General features: G+C 42.2%; 1 protein-coding gene across 2 annotated transcripts in view; it reads right to left on the reverse strand.

The window, feature by feature from the left end:
- RABEP1 (rabaptin, RAB GTPase binding effector protein 1) overlaps nucleotides 1-23,807 on the reverse strand; it is a 919,122-nt gene that overhangs the window by 441,476 nt on the left and 453,839 nt on the right. For both annotated transcript variants that reach the window (XM_078679701.1, XM_078679700.1), the window contains exon 9: nucleotides 10,630-11,094. In XM_078679701.1, the coding sequence (XP_078535827.1) occupies nucleotides 10,630-11,094 (465 nt within the window). The remainder of the gene's footprint in view (nucleotides 1-10,629; nucleotides 11,095-23,807) is intronic.

The raw sequence follows: 23,807 nt of genomic DNA on the forward strand, positions 1-23,807 counted from the left end.
ACCCTACAGTCCATACGGTCTATCTGCCAGGTGTCCCTGCAATAAGGTGCTGACACTAATATGATACGATACATTTACCTGCATTGAGCCATTGACACAATTAGGGGGTCTGGTTGCATACAAACTGTAAGACGTGCTAGAGCTGAATCTTGGGCCCTGTACTACTACTACAAATGTGGTACCACTACTGAAACTGCAGTTGGAATTTTTATCAGTTTTAGTCCATCCGACCATACACAGTGTTGTTTAGGAACCGACTCTGTTGATTTGAATGACTGCCCCTTAAAATCATAAAGGAAATTTTGTTCCACTGAAGCCATCTGGAGATTTAGGGGCATATGTATCATCCGTGTTTTTAGTCGCAAAGGCTGCGATTCGCAAAAAAGCAATGTATGCGATGTATGATTAAAATCGCATTGCAAAATTAAGGAATCGCAAAATTTGCGATTCCTTAATTTTGCGTCAGCATTTAAGGAATCACAAATTGCGATTCCTTAAATGCTATGTATGAAGCACCCAAGTTGTGCGATTTCTCATTAAGAAATCGCAAATTACCACAAACTTGAAGTTGGTGGTAATTTGCGATTTCTTTCACAAATGCACTTTTTGGCATTTGTAAATGTGCCATGTGGCGCACATACATGCCCTATGCGCACACATGTACATTTCAGGGGTGCATCAGGGTGTCCTTAGGACACCCTTCCACCCTTGAAATTATTCTCAATTTGCGATTCTCAAATTGCGAATCGCAAAATTGAGAATAACTTCCCATTCATCCCTATGGGCCTCCTGGCCCAAAGAAATGAACGGGAAAGTATTCCTTAATTGTGATTTCACAATTTGCTAATCGAAAATTAAGGAATATTAAGAAATCGCTAAAAAATTGTGATTTCTTACATACATCCTTTTTGCAATTCTCAAATAGCAATTTCTAAAAAATCCCTATTTGAGAATCGCAAATGAGGGTGTTGATACATATGGCCCCTAATCTTGTAGCTGCCCTTTCCAACAAGGCATGAACACAGTCTGCTGCCCAGACAGGAATATGGTTGAGAAGGAACTATTTCTCCTTCCTTGATGTAATCGTCCTGTTGTGCATTGCTTTCATGGTTTCCTTGTAGGAGCTCACCCTCTTTCGCCAAGTACTGGACGGATTCTGATAAATCTTGCTCCAGCGATCCTTCAGGATTAGCTGGACTAGAGACAGGGAGCTATTCTTGGGAGGAGTCTCTCACATCACAGGTGGTGGAGGAGACACGGATGGGGCAGCCATTAGGATGACTGGTTGTTCATTGACTGTTGGGGAAGCAACCTTTGAAAAGTGTCCACCATCTGTTGCAATTTCAACATGTACGCAATGGGACCTTGCATTATTTCAAGTTTTTGTGGTAACCACGTGGTTCGTATGATGTATGGGAGTTTTTAGCTGCGGAGATTTGCGGCTGACGGCCTTATATTGTAGTTGGTAGGCTTCTTCTCCCCTCAAAGCGTCCTCCTCAAAACAAGGTAAGTAACGTACATCTACAAGCAAACAGGAAGTAAAGACTCTAAGGTGATGTCCTAACATCAGCTTCGAACTCAGATTGCAGAATCTGGATGGGCAAATCTGCCATTACTTTCATTGGTGAAAAGTGGACTAAAACAAATATTCTTACCATCAATGTGTTGGTCATCAACTAGGTACACAGCACCAGATCTAGTCTCTCGGATGATGGAGAAAGGGTAGGCTGGTTCTTCACTGATGGGGTCATTGACGACAAGAGAGGAGAGAGTGGTCATCAACGATGGACTTGTCACTGCCAGGGCTGTCATAGTCTATGAGTGCTTGGTGGTCGAGGGATCAATAAGGATCTTTTTGCAGACATCAGCAAGGCTGGTCCCATGGGTTTCAATAGGGATTTGGTCAACAAGGAGGCAGTCAAAGGTTACGCCGCCTTCTTTGCCATCAACAAGGATGACTGCGCCATCAACGGTGAAGACCGTATGTTAAGTCAGGGATTCAGGGGAGCTGGTTTATCATAGAAATGTTTGTGCAGGTTGATGTTCATCCTTGATGGAGTTTTTTTCTGAGAAGACTCCAGCCTCATGCTTTGAGGAGGTGGCTGCCGGCGTTTTAGGTAGGAAGTACAACTCTGGAAACACCATGTTTAATTTTGTCCGACACCAGCGGGAAAGTGCTTTGAAGGACACTTTTCACACGTATCATCCTCAGACAGGGCATAACAGAACATAACCCGGTCTGGTGGCTTAGTGGGCTTATGCGTCCACAGTATGGGCCTGTGTTCGACCTCATGGTTTCAGGTTCAAATCCCAGCAGGTCCACTCAGCCTTTCATCCTTCTGAGATCGATAAAATTAGTACCACTTTGTTGGGTAACAATAAACATTGTTATTCTGTGCCAAGATACCCTTAGGTGAACTAACAATTTACAAATACACGTTATGTTAATACATTGTTCATGTATATCGTAAGTAAACAGCTTCTTCTAATCATAAACAGAGCAGAATTAGAAGTTACATTTTTTTTCTCTGCCAGCCATGACGACAGTTTGGGACAGAGTAAATGACTTTCTGGACCAAAAAGTCGTGTTTTCAAACAAGCTTACCCTAAAAACAACTTACAGTGAGTGGTCTGAAAGCTAAAGATAGAACTGGTTTAAGTCAACGGTAGATCAGGAACGTCTCACAATAAGGCCACAGACAGGTTAAAGTCCAGCATGTGGCTTTATTCCTAGCTTATCCCTAGTATAACTTCCCTCCTTTTTTAAAAATGTAACTTTAAATTTCACCTAATCTAATCTTTAACCTTGACAAACGGGCCCTTCCGTTTTCTTCTTAATCCTGTCGGGACTCTTTTGAGACCGGTTTAAGTAATGAGTTGTTCTCTATTTTGTGCTTAGGAATTAGCCCCACTCTACCCTTCACCTCCCTTCACGTCCTGACGAAGACCCGCGCAGTAAGGATCCACTATCCTACACTTTTGGGTCGAAACGTAGACAATCATCTACAACCAAGAACTCCTAACCCTAGATTGATATAATAATCATCATAGGAGTCTCTTTCACGAAAAATGTTTTGTCTGATATATGTCTTTTCTTGACCTCTCATATGTGGATCAATGATAATTATGATTTGACTCGTGGATTGATGCATAATGAATTTTGATTAGTGATGTGTAACTATTTGAAATGTATCCCCCTCCTTGCACTCCTTCCCTTCCTCCTGTGGGCGCACTGAATTTCGTGTACTCTACTTTTGATTTTTCAATCATTGAATGTTTCATGGTGCAGTGAAAATAAAAACACTTGGCACCCTCATTTGTTTTGGATCTATTCTAAAAATATGTGAGTATAAATAAATAATTGTTTGTTTGGTCTGGGACCCCTCTATATATACTTCAATTAATTACCCAGGTCCCACTGACTACATGGGTCCAACCCATTTATCTACAACACACAGACAGGTTAAAGCAGAGCTCTTCCTGTGGACTCGATCATGCATGATGTGTAATACAAATCAAATATATTGTGGCCTCTAGGTGGAGTAGGGTAGCTCAGCACCTCCCTCATTGGCTATAGTTTGAGTTGTTTAGAATGAGGTGTAAGTGTTGCTAAACAAACACTGTTGTTGAGGCCTCTGGGCTTTTTAACACTGTTTACTGTTGCTTAAAGTTAGAGAGGATGCCCAGCATGACGATAGGGAAAGTGTCAAGCATGCGACTATAAGAATCGGTGATAGACAAACAGGGCGTGCTTGTCAAAGTGTACTGACTAATTGCTACAGCATATTACAAAAGCGGGAAGCGGCACCGTTGCTTATTGTACTTTTTCGAATGTTTATACCAATACCCTCATACGCTAAGAATTCTGAGCCTGTCCAGCAGAAAGAACAAAATTACAGTTCCCCATACGGGAAACAGCCTTTACAACGAGGTTTTCACCTCGTTAAGCCTTTACAACGCATTTATTAGCACAGATATTTTTACCGTGAATATGCATTTAAAACACATGCCAATACAACGCGTTTAAGGTAAGTTGAAGCTTTTTTTTCCATAATGGTCTGTTAGTCAGGTGTCACAGGTTGTCACTGGTTGACATGTATGGGGCTGAATGTAGTGCTGAAAACTTAAGGGCCTGAGTTTAATTTCCACTAACTGTGAAATTGTCTTCATCATTAATGATCAGAACTTTATACACCCTTTAGGACCACAAAAAGGATGTGAATACAAACAAGAAGGCGTCCCTCTAGTATTAAGCTAGGACATTTCAATATCCTAGCCAGATGGGCTATAAACATTTACTTCAGAATAACAGAAACTGAAACACCCATAATTAAGGCAAAGAGACAAAGAATCTCAAATATCACTTTAGTTTTAGTAGTTCAGTGGTTCATATTTATTGCTAGTAGAGCACTTGGCACCAACGAAGTATCATATACAACTGATGCCTTAATACTGCAGACCTTTAGGAACAGGAATATAGGATACATGTTTGTCAGTACATGATTTGATATACATTTACATTTAAATATAAAGACTAATTGATTGTACTTTTCCAGGTTATTTAGTCTGCTCCTACCCAAGAGGGTGGCCAAAGAGAAAACAAGAGACTATTGTTACAAGATCAGTGTGAGATAGAAAGCAATAGCAGTTGCCCTTTAACAAAATGGAAACATCTACTGCTGATATTAGTGGATCAGTGAAATTTAATCAAGATGGTGCTTTTTTTCCAAATCTTAGTCTCTTTAGGGCTCTTCCAGTCTATACGCAGCCATCATTATTTTTTTTAACTGATTAGATGTGGCAATATCATCCTTTATTTGGGGACCTCAAGAAGTGTAACAGTGTGATGTGATACCTTTGCCTCTGCATAGTGAAGGGAGTATGGGCACTTCCAGTTTCATTATAAGGTAGCTTTGGGGAAGAAACTTGTCAAATTTATAAAAGATATCTATGAACTCCATTCCTTTGTGACTGTTTAAACAAATGAACTCTAGCCCATTTTCTAATTTAGTTACTCTAACCCCAAACACCATTCTAACTAGACATGTTAAATTTAAGGGTTTGCTTGACTTATGTCATTGATACTGCAATATCTACACAAAACTAATTTTTTTTTAGATTGCACGGATTTATCCATTTATGAAATAATTCAGCACTCCCAGATATGTTTATGATTTCAAATGATAGTCCCTGGCTTAATTACAATCTAGCATTTTTATAACACACATCATTGAAACATGACAGATATTCATCCTGGCCATCGGCATGATCCTGTGTCACAGGAGGCCAGGAGAAGTTCAGCCAGGTTAGCTATTGATATTTATAGAGATCTTTTTACAGACTCTCTCTCCGAGTCACATTGGGCTACAGCATTATCCAAATTTTTGTCACATCGTCTTACAGCAATGTTCAAATTTTAATAGCATTACTATTGGGTTCTTTCTGTTTCTTAGGTGACATCAGTGTGCTCTGTCATTCGCAAACAACTGAACATATCCATAGTTTGTCTCATGCCCGGTTTCAATCCTTTTCTGAGAGTGTTTAACAGAATATCATTATTATGGGTATCCATTACGATTATGGAATTCAAGTTATTATGTTGGTGATCATTGATCTTCAGAATGATTTTTATCTTTCTTGCTATCTTGATAGTTCATCTGCAGATTGCATGCGGATGGCATGATGCTTACCATCCAGATATTAATCAGTGGTGGACATTATCTATCTTTATGAAAGAATGTACCTAGCTCATTTTGCTTGTTGATTCTATTTTGTGTAGAGGAGAGCATAATAAGGATGCATTTATTAATAATAAGCCACATGGGGGAGGAGCCAAGCTCGCGTCCGAGATGGCCGCGTTTTAGCTCAGCTCCGTTCACTCTCCTGTCTACCACAACTATCCTGTACTTTATCCTGCCCCGGGAAGTATTCTACGATGTGCTGTGGAACGACGATACCTCACGGACACTTACCGTTTACTCCGGTGGCTCCTGGGTGTTGTAGATCCTGAGTTGCGCCCCTGTCTGCTTCGGGGCCTCCGGAGCGGCCGGGCCTGGCACTCATTGGCGGCGCCCGGGCTGGACGGGGCGCGGTTGCCGGCCCTTGGTGGTGGTGTGGAGTCGGTCGGAGAGGCTGATGTGCTAATAGACCGCTTGCGGCCCCCCGGGCCTGGTCCGGCGATCCTGCGGCCTGGTGTTGGGGCACTGCCTTCCATGGACGGGGTTCACCGTACATCTGGCTCGTCCCCCCTTTGTTCTCCGGCCCGGCCATTTTGAGTTCCTCCACCCGGGCTCGGAGAACGGTGCCGGCGGCGTGTGGGGTGCCGGCGCATCGCCTTCTTCTGGTGACCCCCCTTTCTGCCCTGGTGGCACCTCCGCTGGCGGCTGCCGATGTCCTGTTTTGCCCCGCTGATATCCGGGTGGGGATCTGTGTTGGCGGCGGCCCCGCCGAGCTTCTAAGATGGCGGCCGGCCCCATGACTCTCGGCCCTGCTGGGACTGGCGATGCGGATCCGCCGCACGGCACGTTTTCTGAATACTGCAAAGGTGAGCCTACACTTTGCGACATCCTCGCCGCCCTGCGCTCCTGGGGGGCACCCATGACCGCACCTGTCGCTATCCTGGAGAGAGGTCCCTTGGTTGTACCTGCCGGACCCCCCCCGGTTGGGGTGGCTTCATCTCTGTTGTGTGCTGCTGGAACTTTCCTTGGGGTCGTGAACCTGGAGGCTACTGTTGGTGTGGATGTACGGAAGTCTGCTGCCCTTCTTCATCCTGTGCCTCCTTCTGCTCCGGAGGTTTGCCAGCCGGATCCCATCTGGACCGACCTCGATGGGTCTCCTTTTCCTCTTTTGCCTCACATGGCCAAACGAAAATCCTGTGACTGTGCCGCTGGACCGGCTTTCCCCGAGTTCTCATCGGAACTGTGCCTGCTTTGCCTGAGGTGGTTCCTGTTCTATCTGTATCATCCGGATCGCGATCACTTTGATTTGAGTGTATTTTTGATTCGACTTCCTGTTCTTCACCTCCGGCTCCATGTGATCTGGTTCCTAGTTCGTTGGACTACTACAGTTTGCGAAAAACGAGGACAGGGTTGAGCGGATCTTGCCTCTGTGGACTGTTATTTTGTGGTATGGTTGGGCGATCCGTTTATAATTGTATGATTATATTTCATACTTCTTTACGTTCCTGGAGCTTATCCGTGTATTTACTATCTTCCCGTGGGCTCTGAGTATTTTCGGGCGGGAGGGTGGGAGCTGAAAGAGTTTTAATTGTGTGGCTCCTCTCCCGCTGTTTTTCCTTGTTTTCCCTTCCCCCCCCCTTTTTTATCTAAGTGATTCTTTCTTTCCATATTACTTCTATATTTCGGGTTCTAATTAGGGCGACAGGCACGCTGCTGGGGGGTAGGCCATAGCCTTCTGCAGGGGTGCAGGGTGGGCTGTGCGGGGTGGGGGAGGGGTCTGTTTTCTTGTATCTTCCCTTGTTCTTTTTTTTTTTTTTTTTTAGTTCTATGGCTCTTATGTATCCCCTTGTTTCGTGGCGCGGTGTCGGCACGTCGCCCCCCGGTGTGTTGGTGCGGGCATGGCCCTTTTGGTACATCTGCTGTCACGATTTACTACGCATTCATTTCTCCTGTTGCCACTAGTTCCTTGTGCCGAATTAGTATTGGGTGCTTTGTTAGCCGTGGGGGACGTGCACTGACGCTGCGCCCTCTCTTTTTCTCCCTCCTTTTTCCGATGTCCTTTTCCTCCCCTATTTTCCCTTTCCCCTCCCATTTTTCTTTTCCTTTTCTGGGTTGTTGTAACGGAGGGCTTTTAGTTGTATAAGCGTACTTTTCGCTGTTTTTACTATTATGTGCCATGGTAGTGGTGGGAGGGCGTTGAGCAGCGATTGTGATTATTATTGATGTGGGACTCAAGTTCTGCCTTTGCCAAAATGTGACTGTTCTTTTGGTCTTTTCCTGTATTCGAAACTTCGGATTGCTCACGGCCCACCGCGGCCCTCTGGGCTTTATAGATTTTATCCTGCGAACCCCTTTATTTCATTATAAAATTAACCTACTCTTATCCTGTCCGCGATGGCGGCTCGAAGACTTGTTACCTTTGCCTTCATATGCGATATTTAGATATCCTGTTGTCACTCCTGTATTGCCTCGTATGTCTCTTTATTGTGGTGGCCGGCCCGGTGGGTTGTAGGCCCGTATCTGTGAGCGCCTTCTGTACAATAAAGGTTTTAAAAATAAATAAATAAATAAATAAATAATAAGCCACATATCTATAGACGGGCAATGACTGTTGGATAGCAGGTTCTCAGACGACGAAATGTAATTGTGATTTACTCTACCTGATCTCAGAGGGCAACAGGGCCAAAACTGTTGATCTAGTTAGGACGTTGCTAGGATTTGAATGGTATTTTATACATTGTACTTGTCATTTTTCTAGTGCTCACTTTTTAAATCAGTATCAAAGATAACAGACTTCCAAACTCCAACCAAAAATTGTCACCGTCTTCTTAATAATTTCACTGCAGCATTATCGTCTGGGTAAAGGGGAGGAGATGTGGTCTAGTGGTGGAACTGCTCACTCTGAAACCAGAGAATCAAGGTTCTAAGCTGAGTAGGGTATAAAACTGAATTTGTGCGATTCCGCAAATGACAATCTGCTGTGCCTAAAACATTCAAAAGATAAAGTAATACACTTGTATATGTGTGAAATGGGTAAAATATGGAGGAAAGAACACTTTTTGTGCACAATCTTATAACCTGTCCGAAAACCCGTCATCAATATACAAGTAGTTCATTGCTTCCCTTCTATGAAACATAAATATCAATACAGACATTCACCTAAAATCGAACATAGTTCAAATTCCTTAGGATAGTCATTGCATCAAAAAAAGAATAATCATAATGTCAAAAATGAATGTAAACAGTTCTGGATTTAACAGAATTTCCTGTTGAAATATTAAAATTAAATATTGGTTTAAATATTGTAATAACAGTCCACATTCACTTTTATTGTAAGCAGTGATTTGTATTTTTTGTGACAACTAAACAAATGCCTTAGGACACATAACTGAGATACTAATAAGTCAACAGGCGGATAAGGAGCACAGTGAAATGGAAATTTACTAACTTCTTCTGAAGGCCAGCCGCTTAAGATTTGGGAGTTAGTAACCAGGGAGATAATTATACATGCTGGGAATAATGAACATAGAGCTTTATGTTTTGTACTTTTCTTTCCTTTAGAAATACATGTCAGGAAAAGATTTGCATTCAGGTATTGCACATCCCTCAAACTATAAAACGCTCCTCAGCAAAACACCATGGTTAGAGTAAAGCCAGTATGACGCAACATGAAAAGCTAAGTGATCTAATTGCAATTTATTGCACCTTTGATGAGACAAGCAATGGAGAGAAAAACTGCTTTCAACAGATCAAAACTATTTATATAAGCATGGCAATAAGAGTTTGGCAGACACCATTAAGTGTCGGATGCATACAGAGAAACAGTGAGATTCTAAAAAGAAAGCACACATTTCGCCATGTCGTCTAGCATATTTAATCACCACTAAAAATATAGGCATTTAACATTAAAGATATTAACAAACAGCTGTCAAAAGGTTCAATTGGGAAACCGTTTAGGTATAGATATTATTCAACATCAAGACAAAAGAGCGTGGAACTGAAAAGTGGAAGTAAGCTTATAAGAAGTGAAAGATTAACCAACAATGTATGAATTGCCCACTAAATTGTGAAAGGCACTAGGATGAACACTCACAGTATTGAGGGAAAGGACTGAACTGGAATGGCGCAAGGAAAACTTTAAAATATATCCAAATGTAATAAAGAGAATGAAAGGGTGCTGACACAAAAATGTTCAAACCTTTCTGATTTGTACTCTTAGGGCTTCAGTGCAGAAAAAATTCTATCTTCATCTCAACAGCGCTTAGAACATCTACGATTAGTCAAACATATCACAGCATACCCTAACAGAAGCCAAGCCCACCAAACAATGACAGCAAATTGTGGGTGAAAAACATTACTTTTGTCCAGAACTAGAAAATACAAATTACAAGTACTATGTCAGAGATTCCACTGACAACTACTAATTGTTTGTTAATTTGAAAACCATTAGCCCTCACTTTGACTATGGGAATCTCCTCCGATCTTAACACTTTGTTGTGCCATATACACTTAAAAAGGTGAAAGAACCCACTGAGGTACAAACATGTGCATATATATTGGGAGGAAGACAGAGACATAAAAGTAGGTATTTTTTACTGTGTTGTGCAAATATTGTGTTTTACCACTCACTAAGCAGTGGAAAAGAAACATTCCTGGTTCATCAAAAGTTTCTGCCATGAAATAGGGCAATTGTGCGGCATGGCCATCAGGTCACTGCTTATTCTCTGCTGCATTTTCTACATCATTAATTAAGACTACTGCATTGCATGTATATTTATGAAGTATGTATCTAACCTGGGAGGCTAAAACTGCGCTACATTACAAACTTTTACAAGAATTATTATTTTGGTGAAAAACATTTTTGTAATTACATTTAAAAGGCCCACTTAAAACCAAAGATGGGAGAAATATGTTTGGTCATGTGAAAATGGACAACAATCAAGGTAGTTACCTCTTTCTGTAGAAGATTCCATTCAGATTCACTCACTAAACGGTATCCTGCATGGGGCGCAAATGCTGGTTCTGTACTTTGTGTAACACTGGAGAGAAGGGAAGCAGTCTCTTCCTGTTCTGGTGTCATGGCTTTGATAGCCTTTTCCTGATCTTTGGTTAATATGAATCCACTTGGCATTTGAAGAGAAGTGAGGGAGGTGGTATCAAAGTATTCAGACACTGAATCTGCTCCCACCAATGGACCAAAATCAGACTCATCAAGATTCCCAGCAGATTTTGCTTTGTTGTTGTATCCCAAAGCTTTACACTGAAGAGATCCTGAAGTACCAAGACTATCTGTAGATTGTGCCCTTCGAAGTCCATCTTTAAAACTGTCATCTTTATTACTGGATGAATCCCCAGAGCAAACCAGCAAGTCAGCATCTAGTGAATGGACGGAACCATGTGTGCTATTCATATGCACCTAAAAAGAAAACAATATGTCTATTATACTATTATGTAAGTGTGTATACATATAGAAAACAACTGACAGCCCAACTGATCCCTAGCACCAGAGATAAATATAAAATTAATGATGCAATTTGTACTATTCTATGTTAAGGTGTTAGGATGTGAAACGGACAAGCATTATTACATCAAAACACTTCCACCTTGCTCTAAACACAAACCAATAGGTTTTGGTTTCCTTTTGGATTATGGTTTATATGGGTACACACTGCTTTCAGAAGGAAAAAAACTGATTAATATTGGTTAAAAGGCATAGCATGAGAATACTTTAGCACTTAGGCAATTCCATCTTGAAACAGTCTATCAGGAACAGCCTGGCATTGGATGAAGACAATGATTTATAAGTGAGGTTGAAGACACTAATCTCAAAACATATCTTTAATCAAACTGGACACTACCCAAGTCACTTAAAGTCATATCTGATGCATCTGACTCGCTGTGCTCTGCTCCAGAGAGGCAAAAAACAGCCTGGCAGAACCACTCGCCCAGCAACCAGAGGATTCCCTCAAATACAGAAGGACCACCTAACACAAAATAACATTTCTAGTGAGAAGAATCATGGCATCAGAGTGAGCAGATGCACTTCACCTGCGCTATATGGACGTCAGCGTGTCAAAGGCATCCAGAAGCCCCTGAATAAATTATTTAAAGCAAATGAGTGCTCCTGCCAAAGGGCCTGGGCAGAAGGAGATGTAGACTACAGTTGAGAGAAGCTAAATATACTGAAAAAGTGAATGGTGATGGATTGACCCTATCCATGTCTGTCGTGAAGATGACGGAGACGGCTGAGGTAAAGCCGTGCTAAACATGAAACTAACAAGGTCTATAAACATTTCAGTGAACAGCTCATGTGGATCAACGCTCGCCTCAGGGTTGGGAAAAGCATTAGGATCTGTGCCTGGAGAGTTTAGAGACTGCTATGCGAGGAATAGAGGAGTGATCATAGCTGCCTATGTGAACTACAAATTGACATAGGATAGGGGATTACACCTTCTATTAAAATGTTGCTAATACCAAGCTGTGCAATGATACCATCTTGTTCAGCAACACCATATTCCCATATTTGAGGAATCTGCTATTAGTCAGATTGCAATATAAGATCTTGCCCCTGACAGGGTGGTACTTAAAGAGGTTTGAGGCAGTAGAGAACCCTGTGTGGTGCATACACTCGTCATTACATGGAGACAAGATCCTTTGAGAGGAGTTGAAGCAGGATGAGGGATATATTAAACTGAATGAAGACACATATCATGCCTCTTAGCGTCTGGGATGCCTTCAAGGCAGTAATGAGGTGTGTATCCCCTTGATGGAATATCTGCAGAAACTGAGGACTCGAAGTCCAAAAACTGGAGGACGAGCTAAAACAACGACAAGACTAGTACATAGACAGGTCCTCAAGGAAACCTGCGTAAACTCATGGATACCAGTGGATCTAGGGAGATAAATATGCTATGGGTAGTACTGGCACTGCTTTATTTGAAGAAGCAGTGCCAGCAGATGGGATGCATTTAGCAAAATATATGTTAAAGAAGGTAGATCTCAGGAAGGTGAAGTAATATTGTTGGAGATTGGCAATTTGGGTGCATTTAATAGATGTTATAAAGCATTATACTAGCTGAGGAATATTCTAAAACCCTCCTGACCTAATTTAACTCAGAAGCCTTCCTTTCAAGATTATTCTTGGAGCAGAGGGAGAAAGAGGGTGCCTAGATTTTCACAAACGAGATTAGGCAATCAAGTAAATCTTTGAAGGAAAATATAACTTAGGGCCCAATGAGTTTATGATGTGCTTTCATAAAACTTTAATTGCCCAGCTAACGTTTAAACTCTTGGCAAAACGGGGCATGGCCATTCCTACAAGGTTAGAAGCTCTAATGTTATTCATCCCAAAAGCTGGTAAGATCTAAAATACTGTTCCTTTCATTGGCTTACAGCCCTCCCCACTCTAGGTGCTAAACTTAATTATAAACTCCTTGCTACTAGATTAGAGAGGATTGTACATGGTGAAATATATCCTGATCAGACTGGGTGTATTGCTTGAAGACAAGCATAAAATGACATTAGGTAAACAACCACCTGGGTAAAAAGAAAAAAAACTGCAGTTGTGGTTTTACTTAACACAGAGGCTTTCTCTCACTTGTTGTGACCGAGATGGGCTTTGGCTCCGACTATATTACAATGATTGGATTAATTTATCACTATCATATTGCATAGATTAAAGTCAAAGTGAACATCTTTAGGGAAATTTACATTTGCTTACATCCATTTAACTGTGGGAGCATTTCCTCAAGGGGATTTCCTTGTGGACTAAAATGTCACTGTACACCATCTCATCAATTATAATTTAATATGTAAGCCATAAAATGAAAACATATACATGTAATACTATATGGATAATATATTTTAGCATGGGATAAAGTGGGAAAGGGGTAAGGCAGTAAGGATGTAAATAAGTACGGGGTTAAGAGTAAGAGTTTATGGGTTAGTTAAAAGTAAACGTTTAAACATATGGGCAAAAAGTTAAGAGTTAAAGATAAGGGATTAGGATTAAAAGATTATTTGTTAAGGGTGGGATGAAGGATGAGACTAAATACGTAAGGCATAGAGGGGAAGGTCTAAAGGATAGGGATTAAGGGCAAGTGTCTAGAGGTAAGGGGCTCAGGATAAAATAAGAACTCTTTCTGGTAGACTATCTAGCCGCAGATTCCTCACCTTTTGAATATTCCCCAGGCATCAGGTTGGATCTGAAACTTTTCAGCAGTATCTCTCAGTGTTGGCAAATGGCACCAATAAATGGCACTGTGCTGCTCCACACTAATGCTGTTCCGCTCAGGAAATGACGTGCTGAGCCTATGAAGGCGCCACTCCAACACACTGACGTCAGTTTCTTTTGAGGCTGTCTGCACCCCAGATGCAGAGCCTCCGTAGGAAATTGGTTGTCACCAATGTACAGATTCCTAGACTTGGGACCTTATTGATTGATAGAGTACAATCACAGAATGTGGAGGATGGGAGGGTTGGTGAGGAATATGCAGCTAGATGGAGCCGCTACCAGAAAAAGCATTAGTGAACATTAGTAACTTGTTCTTCAGATAGAGACTGCTAGCCACAGATTCCTCACTTTTTCAAATCAAAAAGTACGGCAGGTCAGAGTGGCAAAGTCTCGCTTTTAGTGAACCAGATTGTCCAGACAATAGTGGTTTGTGAATGCATGGACACGCCCACATAGCCCCCTTGCAAATGACCAAGTCAGGGACTCTGCATGCCAACACAGTAGTAGCAGCTTTGGCCCTGGTAGAATGAGCACGCAGTCCTTATGGAGGCATTTTTTTGCCAATGCGTAGCAGATCATAATGCAGAGCATATCCAGCAGGAGATGGTTCTTTGCTGTACAGCCTTTCCTTTTTTCGCTCCAGATAGCCCCACATGTGCTGATTGTCTTTGGTACAATCAATGTAAAACATTAGCACTCTCTTGGGCTCCAAGCGATGGAGTCTATCCGCCTCTTTAGAGGGGTGAGGTGAAGCATAGAATGCCAGCAAGGTGATGTTCTGAAAGAAGTGGATTAGCGTCATAACTTTAGGAGGTCTCAAGACTACTAAGTTATCTAAAACTTTATCCTCCTCATCAGAGTTACCCTCCATGTTTTTCCTTTCTGCAAGAAGCACATCGTATCCTCTATACATCACACGCCTCAAATTCTCAAGCTTTCTCCAAATAAAGGCACACTCTAAAGGAAACTGCATGGTCTTGTCATCATAAGTCATCTTATTTCACTATGTTATCGACATGCACCTATGAAGCCTTAAATGTAGCATAATTTCATAGGCAGGAGAACCTTTCTTATCTTATCTTATCTTAGGGGATACTTATATAGCGCACTGACACCGAGAGGTTTCCTGGCGCTGGCTGAGTGCCAGTGAGATGGAGAGACGAGGGTCTAGCCAGTCTGTGTGAAGAGGTGAGTTTTCAGAAGTTTTCTGAAAGCCTTTCGGAGGTATTGTCTTTCTTTCAATAACAGAGATCAAAGACTTTTTCAATGCAGAATACATTTTTGATGGATCGAACTCTTCACAACAATAATAACCAACAAATAACAGTGCGGCTTCAACAGAGATCAACAGGTCATAACATGACGTACAGAGAGGACTACCCACTCACAACAAATTTATAGCATGACACTTAATCAACTGCAGCGCAACTCACTACGGCATACCTCTTTCTGAACCATAAACAAAATGAACAAACAACCCCAATTAACACTTTTTTGTCTGCTTAACCTATATAAAAGATTGGAAAGTCAGTCTCCCTTTTTAAAATAGAATAGTACAGTTACAGCGCTATCAATCACACCAAGGCAGGTTCGCGACCAGCGGTAAGCCACCCTTGATTGACATGTCTATTCCTGTTCACCAAATAATAGACAATGACCGATTTAAATTAGAACCCATTCGTAATTACATTAGTATTTAAGAATCTGAAAACTGCTCTATTACGGTGCCAATGTAACTCCTCACAATATCTTGGAATTTTGTTTCACGAAACTGGTACGTGGTCAAGTGCGGTGAAGGTACGAACGCTCTTGTTCTCTAAAACAATCATGGCATTAAAAAGTTTTACACGTAAATTGGGAATGAAACCAATCAGGGAAATTTTAACTGTGTACAATGCGACGTGTGTATCTGTGGCACTGTATGGAGCTGGCCTCTGGGGTTATACCAATATAAAGTCACTTCAGATAGCCGAAAATAAATTTTTAAAGAACATCCTATCACTTCCAGAGAGTACAGCGAACTCTATATGCCATGATGAGTTGGGGATGCCCTATATTACGGACACAATTAGAGTACAACCCATTTTACTATGGCACAGAGTATGGACAGTGAACGAATGTGTATTAAACCGAGCCATAATACAGGATGTCTTAAAATTGGGGAGAGCAAATGTTGTTGAATGGCTTAATTACATCAAAACGTTTCTTAATGAAATAGACCGTTCACTTTATTACAATGATCCGCCTTCCATGGTAAATATTTCTAGAAAAGATCTGAAGATACTATGTATGGAATTCCTCAGAAATAGAAGACAGCTTGATGAATCGAATAAAAATACTGTCACTTCTCATCAATTAATTTTAATAAGTGACAAATTACAGCCATACTTAAGTTTATATATGCGCAATTTTGAGAGATTACTTTTGACACGTTTTAGAGCTAACATTGTTTTTAGACTATTTACCTTCCCTGTAATGAATTCATGGTCCAAAGAACTCCCTTTATGTCCCTGTGATGAAATATCTATGCAATCGAATATACATGTTCTATTTTTTTGTAAATTCTATACGCTGCCTCGTAGAAAATTGATTGTCCCCATTTTAAAGGAAATGAATGTGAACAGATGTCGCCTAGCATATCTAGAACTGCAAAAAATGGACAATGTTTTTACTGTGGCTTCATTAATTGAGTATTTTAAACTGGTTTTTAAATTTAGGAAGTCGCTTCGCTTGAACGAACTGTAACAGTGTAAATACTATGTATTGTTTTAATATCCTCCTACATTGATGTAATACTGTGAACTGTAAATGAAATATGACTGCTGTTGCTTTTATGGTTATACCTTTTAGCCGAATAAAGTACTTTTTGACTTTGACTTTGAACTCCTCACAATACACACATCACTCTGCAAACAATTCCAACATTAGTCCTTGGACCTTGGATTTCAAAACATCGGTTTACCAAAACCACAAAACTCTCAATCACATAGTTCAAGGTTTCTGACACCTTCAATCACTAAAAGTCTGACTTACTTGCAACGATGTAAAAAACTCTGACAATCATCAAAACCACAACACTCACAAAATCACAATAATTAAGAATCCTATTAACCTACAAATTAAAAACGTCATGACCAAAAAGCTTGTACATGCAACATAATTCATGACAGCAGCCACAAACTACAAGTACCACAACGCACTTGGTCAATAGCACAATACATTTACCGTACTAATCCTTGAGGAACACAGCAGAGTTCCTAATAATCCAAATTGTTCAGACTATAGGTGCCAAGAGTATAAATAGATACAAGAAAAGGGGAAATGTTATCTTTAGATCTTATCTCTTATCCATTGTATTACTCACATTTACCACCAACACTGATGATGCTATCAAAGGTAAAGAGCCTACGCACGATCGGGGGCAGATTTAGCCTCTTGAATAAAGGAGGCATTGCGCCACTAGCAAGATTGAGATGGTCAACAAATCAAATAGCATACTCAGGAAATAAGCCTTCTGGAGTCCGATGCAAATTAGAAACCATGTAGGGTTTTTAAAAGCTTGGAATCACTGCAAAAATCAACAAGCATTGGCAAAGCCAACAGGTCTCAGCAATGCCCGAGCTATTGGGCTTAAGGGGAATGTCCTTTAGTCATGTTGTCTAGCAGCACATCTGCTGTTCAGCATGGTTGAAAGTCCAGAATCATATGATGTGGAGTTGACGCCGAGTCTCTTTACACTCCACATGTTGAGTTTATTATCCTGCCGCTCCTAACAAAAAAAATTAACTATGACGTGCCCTGCGTTGGCCATATCATTGCACTTTTTTCAGTAGCTTTCAGCAATGCTTAGCAGCAGATATGCTGCTAGACAACATGGCTAAAAGACATTCACATTGACAATAGCTCAAGCATTGCCGAGATCTATTGGTTTTGTCAATGCTTGTTTATTGTTGAGGGGGGTCTTGCTGAACAAATGTAGAAGGGATCGCGAGAAACAGATAGCAAGATGCACTAAAATTCCTTTTGGATTGTACAAAAAAAATAAGCAGCAGTGATGAGGGAGGTAGTGGGGGACGGGTCGAACAGGAGGGGATGGGTACATGAGCAAGCAACAAAGGGAGAGGGCGGGAGGAAGCAACAATGAAGGGGTAAAAAATACCTTAATTGAAGCAGGATCAGTGACAAAAATGTATGTGTCATTGTGAAATGTAACTGGTGACCACTTAAGTGTTCCAATACCAACGGCTCCTGTTCACACTATGGCAAGACAGAGGACGGAGTGCTCGCTCAAATACTATTGGATTGCGCAAAAAATAAAAATAAACAAGCGCTGTTTATATTTTAACTTTTTAAGAACTACATTCGTGTACTTGCACGCAGGTGCATTTTAGTGGTATGTGTGTGTGTGTGTGTGTGTGTGTGTGTGTATGTGTATAAGGTAGACAGCCTGAAAACAGAAGTACTCCTATGTAGTGCTTGCAAACAAAGAATAAAAGGGCTCCGCAAACCAGAAACAGTGTAAGGACACATGTAATTGGTCCAGATGATATGGGATGGACAAACATAAGAAGAGGGCATGATGCCCGCATGCTATGACAATGGCCACTTTCTTTCTTTTACCCCTCAAGACGTCTGAAGGGCTTCTTTCAGGACCATGATCCCTCATGGTCAGCTCCTGTTCCCCAACATATTGATTTCCATAACACTGGATCTCAAGGGCCCCCCAGACACTTTGATCAAGACTATCCATGGCAACTAGTGGGACCTTGTCAGCAGGGTGGTGGATGGGGAGAATGGAGGCCCCCTATTCAAAGGATGACTTATAGAGAACTGCCCCGCTGGGAACCATGGTATAATATCCCGACGACCAACAGATTTAGCGGGCTCGAGATGGTCGATTGACCACCAACTGATATAGAACTTGCTAACCTAAGCTCTCCTCATCAGAGTTCTACAATAAACCCTTCCCCGGCACTAATAGAACAAATTGAACTAAAAGTTGACACATTATCTATACCCATTCTCTTTTGGAATGTAGCAGGCATGCGCACCAAGATCGAGGACGGGTCGGCTCAAAATTGTTGGGAACCATATAATATAATTTGTTTGCAGGAAACATGGTCCACTTCCGAGCTTCACCTGCAAGGTTTTAAAACATTTTTTGTTTCAGCGGTCCGTAGCACAATAGGCAGGCCCAAAGGGGGGCTAACAACGTACATTGCGAACACTTTGAACCATTTAAAAGTGACCACTATCCTCACTGATTCTAATTGCCAAATTCTTCTACTTACTTTTGCAAATAAGGAGACTATCCTTCTGACTAATTTCTACAATAATTTAGATGAAGATCAATTTTTGACTCTTCTCAGCGACGTCCACGAAAGACTAACCCAACTCTATTTGTGGAAAGGTATCCATGGGGCAAACCACGTACTATGGGGAGGGGACTTCAACCTTCACCTGTGCCCACTGGCGAATTCACACTGCTGTGGGATTGTGGACGAATTTGACCTCCCATTAGTACATCTCACACATAGTAAGGCGGGGAACGCCTTAAACAACGTGCTTTCCGAGCTGGACCTACAAATCGCAAATCACCCAAGCTCGGATTCACGCTGTTTAGTTCCGACCTACGTGGGCAGAGGCCACCAAACCACAGTAGATTACATCTTTCTGTCCCCTGGACTGTCAGAGATGGCCAATGACATTCAGGTTATTGATAATTCTTTGAGTGACCACTCTGCGCTGAGGCTGCATCTTCAATTACCTAATAATAAGCACCAAAATATAGAAATAGCAAACACTCTCGCCCAGAATACTTTAGAAGTAGGCAAACAGAACGGATATACAATAAAATGGGAAAAAATCAACCCGAGTGAAATCACTAAAAAGTTGGTCAAGCTGGCATACCCTAATATCATCAAATGCTTGGATCTCTCGGTAAAACACGAAGAAGTCCTAGATAACTTTAAGCAAATTTTTGATAAAATCAAGGGACTCCTTTCGTCTAAATTATCGTCGAAGCAATCCGGCAACAAAGGGTGGTTCAACCACAATTGTACTGTAGCCCTCACAAAATTAAAACTTGCGCTACAAAATAAACCCAGAGACATGGGGAAAATCCAATCTCTCAGACGTGAATACATTAGGGAACGAAAGCAAAGAACTAAAGAACTGAAGCAGAAACTGTGGGAAGACCTGCACAAGAGTGTCGTATCCAAAAATAGCGAGGCTTTCTGGCGCACAGTTAGGGCACCGTATCTCACTGATAACAACATCCCCAAGATTGAAGTAGCCATCGATGAAGAAACTTGGGTGGCTCATTTTTCCAGGATCTTCAAAAATGGCTCGACTACAGATAGCTCTGAGAGCACCCATTTGAAAGTACATTACCCTATCCCGCTCCTCTTTGATATTCCCGACTTGCTTTTGGCCTTGGAAGCAAGTAAAATGGGTAAAGCCCCGGGCCCGGATGGGGTCCCAGTCGACTTTTTAAAATATAATCTGGACCTCTGGGCGCCCATCCTCACAAGAGTATGTATAGCAGCTGCTAATGAGGGGGTTTTGAATTCCTGGACCAGGTCCATCATGGTCCCAATTTTTAAAAAAGGGGACCGCCAAGATGTGAAGTGCTATCGCCCCATCTCATTGCTGGACTCGCTTGGCAAGGTAGTAGGAAGGGTAATCTTGGAACGCCTTCAGCAATGGGCCGGGGAGAGAGGCATGATCTCTGACCTCCAATTCGGCTTTCGGGAGGGGTTCGGAACTGTAGAGCAGGCCCTTAACCTTAGCCTGATAGTGGGTAAATACACACAGGCTAAGGAGAATATGATCTATATGGTCTACGTAGACCTATCCGCAGCCTTTGATTGCGTGTCGCATTCAAAGCTGTGGATGGTCCTAAGTCAAATGGGCGTGGAACCTTCCCTTTTAGACTTTGTAAGGGAGCTTTACTCAGGAGCCTCGGCTAGAGTTCGTTTTGGGAAGAATGGTGAGCTGACGGCTCCGTTCGGAGTGGAGCGTGGAGTCAGGCAAGGTTGTGTCCTGGCCCCCTTTCTCTTCTCACTCTATACCAATGGTCTGGAGGGGGAGATGTTGAGAGGGGCCCAGGACCTTCCCCGTATAAAACAGCACCTGATTCCCGCCCTGCTCTACGCGGACGACGCCGTCATCCTCGCACGTACTCCGTGCGAGCTACAGAGCTCGCTGAAGAGATATACGACATTCATGGGAGGCCTAGATTTACAAGTAAATGTCAAGAAAACGTTTGTCATGATAGCAGGTACTAAGAAAAAAGGAGTAAAAGAGATCTACCTCGATAAACAAAAGCTAGAGGTTACTCCCCAGTATCCGTACCTTGGTATCATGATAGACGGACGATTGACATGGAAGCCAGCAGTGGAGTCAAGATGCCACCTATTTAAAAGATCAATAGCGGCGCTGATGAGTTTCTCTCGGAGATTGGGGAAAAGGGCTCCAGTGGAGCTATTGAAGATCTATGGTGCCAAATGCCAGGCGATTGCACTTTATGGAGCGGGTGTGTGGGGACACACGGACACCAGCTCCATTCAAGTAGCGGAAAACGCTTTTCTGAGATTTCTTTTAGTTACCCCTAGAGGCACTTCAATCTATGCCTCACATTTAGAATTAGGAATTCCCTACCTAGAGGACTTGATCAAGATCCAACCGCTGATGTTGTGGCGGCGTATCTGGACATCCGCGAATAACACCCTGTCCCAGTCCATCATTACTGATACAATGGCCCTTGACAAGTCTTCCAAGGTAAGATGGCTTTCCTTTATAAGAAAATTCTTTAAAGATCTCGGTCTCGAGAAATATTATGCCCATCCAGAGTCCATAGTTAATCTCCCGAAGAAGGTATTAAAACAACAAGCTCTCTGTCATCTAGAGACACTGAGACTGGCTTCGGAATCACTGAAACACGCGACCACTCACGCGAATATGGTTCAAACAACACACAGCATTCAGCCGTATTTAACTTTGTCGATGACGACATATGACAGAATGCTGTTGACCAGATTCAGACTGGATACATTCTTTAGATTGGTTGCGTTTCCTACGAATAATGGATGTGTTTCAAGTTTTCCTTTTTGCCCCTGTGACGAGAAATCAATTCAATCTAACCTACATGTTATTTTGTTTTGCAAATTCCACCATGCACACAGGAAAATCTGGCTACTGCCCACATTGAGGAGTTGGCACCTTAGACAAGAAATGCGTTACTTACCTGTAACAGTAGTTATCCAGTATTGGTATCTTTCATAGATTCACATGCCTGAATCATTCCCCGTCGTCGGGGTGGGAGTCCCCGGTAAATAATTATAGTAATGTCACATGGACATATACTTAGTACTAGGCCAGAGGCCTCACATTAGTAGCCTATCTAGGTCCTTCTGTAAAAAGGACCAAACTTTGGCCAGTAGCCAATCAGCTCTTATCACCCTCCTGACCTTCCTGGAAGGAGCCCTTGTCCCTCAGATTTTCGTAAGCACTGTGCCAAGTAGTACCTACTGAGAAGACTTAGGTGAGCCCTTCCAGGGGAGGCGGGTGGGTTGCATGTGAATCTATGAAAGATACCAATACTGGATAACTGCTGTTACAGGTAAGTAACGCATTTCTTATCCAGTATTATGGGTATCTTTCATAGATTCACATGCCTGAATCAGAATAGCAAGCAATAATGAGCACATTTCTCACATACATCTTGAAAGACATAATAAACTTATCATAAGTTGTTACACAGTTTACATGATACTCACAACCTGATAAGAAATGTGCGGTAAATTACCTGGAAGGTGGGATGATAGGAAGAAGGCTCACCTCTAATGAAATAGATGACGTAGGACAGCCTGTCCTACTGCTGCATCCTTCATAAGATCAGAATCCAAGCAGTAGTGCTTGGTGAACGTATGCGGCGTCTTCCATGTCGCCGCTCTGCAGATGTCGACAATGGGTACCCCAGCAAAGAACGCCATGGAGGTGGCTACCGCTCTAGTGGAGTGTGCTCGAACCTTTGAAGGCAGAGGATGGCCCGCCTGTTGGTGACAGAATGCGATGGCCGCTGAAATCCATCTGGAAATGCTCTGTTTTGTCAATGCTAGGCCTTTCCTGGGCCTGCTAAATGCAACAAACAATTGGTTAGACTTCCGAAATTGCTCAGTCCTGTGTATGTAGAATTTGAGACATCGCTTGAGGTCCAATGAGTGCAGAGATCTTTCAGCCGCAGATGATGGATTTGGGAAGAACGATCTCAGGACAATAGGTTCATTGAGATGGAAAGAGGACGGAACCTTTGGTATAAATTTTGGATTAGTCCTTAAAATGACCCTGTCATTCTTAAACTGGATAAAAGGGTCTTGCACAGAAAAAGCCTGCAGTTCACTCACTCTCCTTGCTGACGTGAGCGCCAGTAGTAGAGCCGTTTTCCATGACAAATATTTAAGATCTGTTTTGTGAATTGGCTCGAACGGGTGTTTCATTAGTTGAGCTAGTACCACGTTTAGTTGCCATGTAGGAGGTGACGTTCGTACTGGAGGGAAAGTTCTGAATAATCCCTTCAGAAACTGCTTGACCAGTCTGTTGGTCCATAGTGAAGCGCCACACGAAGAACGTCTAAACCTGGAGATGGCCGCCAGATGGACTTTTATTGAAGCGTGTGCCAGCCCTGAATTGGCTAGGTGGAGCAAATAGGGCAGAATTTGTGCTGGAGTAGAAGTGAACGGATGCAATTTCTGAGCCCTACACCACAAACAGAACCTTTTCCACTTAAGGGAATATGTCTTATTAGTACTTTCAGCCCGGGCCCGGGCTAGATCGACTCTGCATTCCTGTGGAAGATCTAGATTCTGGAACTCTCTGAACTCAGGAGCCAAGCC

This window comes from Lissotriton helveticus, chromosome 3_1 (assembly GCF_964261635.1).
Source record: "Lissotriton helveticus chromosome 3_1, aLisHel1.1, whole genome shotgun sequence".
NCBI lineage: Eukaryota > Metazoa > Chordata > Amphibia > Caudata > Salamandridae > Lissotriton > Lissotriton helveticus.